Source organism: Nestor notabilis, unplaced genomic scaffold (genome assembly GCF_000696875.1).
Source record: "Nestor notabilis isolate BGI_N333 unplaced genomic scaffold, ASM69687v1 scaffold24699, whole genome shotgun sequence".
In the NCBI taxonomy this organism is placed as follows: domain Eukaryota; kingdom Metazoa; phylum Chordata; class Aves; order Psittaciformes; family Psittacidae; genus Nestor; species Nestor notabilis.
The window spans coordinates 510-4,812 of record NW_009944447.1 but is presented as its reverse complement, the minus strand read 5'-3'; the positions used below and the strand labels follow the sequence as shown (position 1 = coordinate 4,812).

The window sequence follows — 4,303 nt, the reverse complement described above, 5'->3', positions numbered from 1 at the left end:
TTCCTTTTAATTCTCCTACAAGTGCTATGCACATCTCCTATGCTGTGTAAATAATAACCATGCAGCTAAGCTGGCTTCCAGATATAGCTGACCTGGGTAAGGTAACAGGAAAACCGCATGTATTTTGGAGCTTAACTTTAGTAACACCAGGTTTAATGCCCATTTCTTTCACTGTTACTTGAAGAAAATGAAACACTGGACATGACACACAAATAATTTCACATTAGACTTTCATTTCTAATCACACACTGCTGGAGTTTCGGAAACAATGTGAAGACAGAGCTCCGCTAATTAGATGTCATCTCCTGGCTCAGCATCAAAACTAAGATCAGACAAAACTTCTTCTTCGAGGTCAAACTGTTCCAAGGACAATTCATTGACCTGTGAAGAGAAATCCAGAGTAAATTTCTTGCTTTACAATATATTTTAGCTTAATCTCTGCACCTGCAGACAGGGTATTTTTGAGAGAGCCTCTCCAGAATTTACCAACTCGGAACATTCCTGTTTCTGAATGACTGACTGTGATCACAGGGCAGTGAGCCAAGAGGACACCCAGTACCTCTCCTCCCAAGCAAGTCCTTCTGAATGCCTGTCTGTTCCTCTCCCTATCAGGCTGGAAGTTGCCTTGTGGAGAGAGCATGTTGGAATTACCTCCTACACACCATCACAAGGGAAGTGAGGTAGCAGGGGAGGGGAGGGATGGCTCTTGTGGTAAAGGAGAGGTTTGAGAAGCAGCAGGCTTTCTATTTAACTTCCCTGCTCACTTCTCCTATGGTCAGCATGTTAGGTCAGCTCTCTGTGGGTTTAAGAGAGGTCAGACAGAAGGGGCTGCAGAGGAAAATGCAGTAGGAATTTCATCTTCTCAACTGCTTAAAAAAAATCTGATGAACATTAGTTACTTCACACAGCAAAATGCTCCTGTTTTACTACTAGGAGGAAAATAGCTTTGCCCATGGATACTAGGTGACTCAGTGTCACCAAATGGAGTGACGTGTCACAAGGCTCCTTAGACAATTCCATCCTTGCTCACGGGGTGCGTGGATGCATCATGTGAGAGTGATGCTTCTTGTCCAAAGACCATTGTGTCAGTGATGTCTCCTGGTAAGCAGCGGTGTTTTCAGACTAAGCAAGATGCAGCTGCTCTGCTCATGCCTGGCCTGTGTGCACAGGCTGGCACACAGAACTCACCTCGCTGAGCATAATGACTCAAGTTTTGCTGTTGTACTGGGGTATTTCTGTTTGGTGTGTGCAAACAGATCCCTCCGTTACCTGCAGGGATTTCACCAAAGCTTTTCACAATCATTCCCTCCGTATAAGGCTCATTATGAAGTACATTTCTAGATGGGGAGTTCGAGTTATTTAAAAACTTACGGGAAAAAAATAATTTGATTTAACCTTCTGTGACTTCAGTGGGATTTTCACTCTCACAGACTCTACAAAGAGCTGTTCTGGACACTGTCATGTGTGAGGCTTATCAAGCTGTACCCTGACTGCTCACTTTCCTGTGGCATTTAAAATACACCTGCATTTCTCCAAAAATACACAAAGTAGGAGTTTTAAAACCTTAATGTGCTGTACAGTTACTTCCTGGGATTTAAGTGGAGGCAGTTGCTGCACAGGAGGATGTCAGAGGTTGTAACAGTCAACAGCTGTATCTCCAATCCCCAGAGGTAACATACAGGTCTGTACAAAAGCTAAACACCCCCTGCTCTCACCTGCACAAGCCCCTTCAGCTCCTCTTCTGTTAAGGAGTCTGTGGGCTCCTCCTGGGAGGAAGTGTACTCCACGGCCACTTTCCCATTCTCTGAAACAGAATAAACAGCAGAGCCACAGTTAGTTACTACTGTGTGTAATGACAATAAACTAACCCTAAACTCCAAATGGGATAATTCTGCTTCAGAATGGCTTTCAGAGTGAGCAGCTGGTATGAATGAATGTGCTGCTTTCTCCAGCCTTCCTCCTTGTCTTCTCTGCAGAAAACCAAATGGAGCAGAACCTGAGGAAGCAGAAATCCATAAAGAGATGGAGCATGTTAATTGTCAGTCTCTGTGCATGTGATGGATCAGAAGGCAGGAAGCACTTCAAAACATCTGAATCTAGAAACCCACCTTTCAAATGAACACCTTAAAGAAGCCAGGAGAAGAATCTCGCAGATGAAAGGCTGTAGAATGAAGACAGTGGCAGTGACCTGATCCCATCAGGATCTGTCATGATAAGCATAAAAGAGTAAAGTACTCAGATACCACATAATCAGGCATCACCTAAAATCTCAGAGAGCACAGGACCTGGAACCCAGAGGAAGCAGAAGTAGCAGTCCCTGGGTAGGCTCAAACCCAGATCCTATGATTAGGGACTCAAAGGAGATGTAGCCCCAAAGAAGCAACACTGAACACAACAGTGGGGCACAGACCTTTGTTGGTACCTGGCTGGCTTGGAATTGGGACAGGAACATGCAAAGTGCTGCAGTTCACTTCATGTCACCCCTGGAAGCAGAACCTCCTCACATCCCTATCTGGCATGCACATGTAGTGTTAAAATGCTCTCCCTGCCAGCATTTACACCCTTGGAATTTGGAATTTCAATGACTTATCACCAAAAAAATCTGACCTCTTGTGGATTTTCCTCTCACTCACACAGCTCCTAGGGTGGAACCACTCTGTTAAATCATTACAGACCACACACAGCCTTCATTTTGCTCAAGACCCCCCAAGTCTCAGCAAATCCCAAGAGAAGTTCAGAGAAAAAGGATTTGTATCAGTATCATGAAAGTTTTAATATCATCAGCACAAACACCCCGGTGTTTAATACAAAAACAAGCCTTACCTAAGACAATGAGGAGAATCTTCTGAAAGGCCCCAGACAAAGCTCTCCCAGCTGCGAGTTTCTGAACTCTTCTTGTTGCTGTGAGCAACTCGAGAGGATCTGAACACAACAGGCAGCATGTTATTGATATTAAGATGATGCTCTGCATATGAAGCACACCAGCTGCATTTTGCTAACCAAACAGCTTCACGGTCTGATAAGAGAGCTGGTTATGTTTTGGGAGTCCTCAGCAGCACCCTCACAGGGGTTTCATGTGCCAGGATACAGCAGCACATGATCCTCAGGCCTGTGCCATGAGCCTGCCCAGGGCAGGAGGCAGCACAGACACAGGCACTGAAGTGGCTGTGATGAGGAATGATAACACTGCAGGCAAGAGGGAGAGAACAGAGGGTAGGAAAGTGATAGTGGTGTGAATCAGGGAGGGAAGAGGCATGCTCAGGATCCCTTGCTGCATAGCACAGCAGCTCAGATCCTAAATTCAGACCCACAAGCTGTGCACAGGCAATACTGACCAGTGCCTATAAGAGCTGCTAAGAGAGACTTCCAGCTGCATCCAGAACATACCTGCACTATTCTCTACGTCTGCCTCGGCAAGGGCAACTCCCCTGGTGCACACCCCATGTTTGGGCAGTGTCACCTCCACAGCACACAGGTATTTCACAGATTGCTTCTCTGACGTCCTTCCTAATTCCTCATCCTCGCCACCAAAGCCAGATACATTCTGCAGCTGTTGGAAAGACCACAGATAATTAATTTGGATTAGATAGGAAGGGGATGCTATGAACACTAAGGGCTATGCCTGCATACAACACACCTTCTCTGCACAGCCTGGGACTACAAGCCAGAAACCCTGGGTGGAAGCAGAGCAGAAGCCAAGGAAATGCCCTCACCCATAGCAATCTTCTCTCCCCACACTTTCAAAAGACCCGCAATTGTGGTCTGAAATACAGATCCTGTAACTGTCTCTTATTTGCTGATTTGAGGAGAATTCCTCTCATTCCACCAACCACTATAATTTAAGAAGAGAATGAGGGAAAGGATGATGGGTGAATATAAAGGGCCCCTTACTGTGATGATGCGACTGGACCAGCCGTTAAAACCCAGGTAGTGGTTGGCCAGTTCCTGGCACTTGTTGCTGCTGAGAGCAAGGACTTGCTGCTGAAACCCCTTCTGCTTGGTGCAAACACAAACCTGTCCAGGAAAGAAGAACCCTGCTTAGCCAGGCTCTGCTATAAGCTTCCCACCACGACACACCACCTCTGGGTAGCACCCAGCCACACGTTAGTAAACCTTTTGCACAGGAAGCCTCACTGACACCAACAAGTATTCCATGCAATTCCACCCTGCTGCTGGAGGTGCCGAGTCCTGCAGGTTTCACTTGCATGTTCTGCTTACCTTCAAGGGAGACTTCTGAAACAGCCTTTGCCCGTTGCACGTGCGCTGGGCTCTGCTGGCATCTCCAGCTGAATAAAACTTGATA

The 4,303-nt window shown here is 46.3% G+C and overlaps 1 protein-coding gene across 1 annotated transcript; it reads right to left on the bottom strand.

The window, feature by feature from the left end:
• Window positions 1–291: 291 nt before the first annotated feature.
• Window positions 292–4,296, bottom strand: RDM1 (RAD52 motif containing 1; the record flags this gene model as incomplete). The annotated part of the gene is made up of 6 exons (XM_010022430.1): window positions 292–381; window positions 1,716–1,804; window positions 2,824–2,922; window positions 3,388–3,550; window positions 3,892–4,014; window positions 4,219–4,296. Coding segments are annotated over 6 exons (642 nt in total), but the record flags the coding sequence as incomplete, so codon positions are not given.
• Window positions 4,297–4,303: the final 7 nt, after the last annotated feature.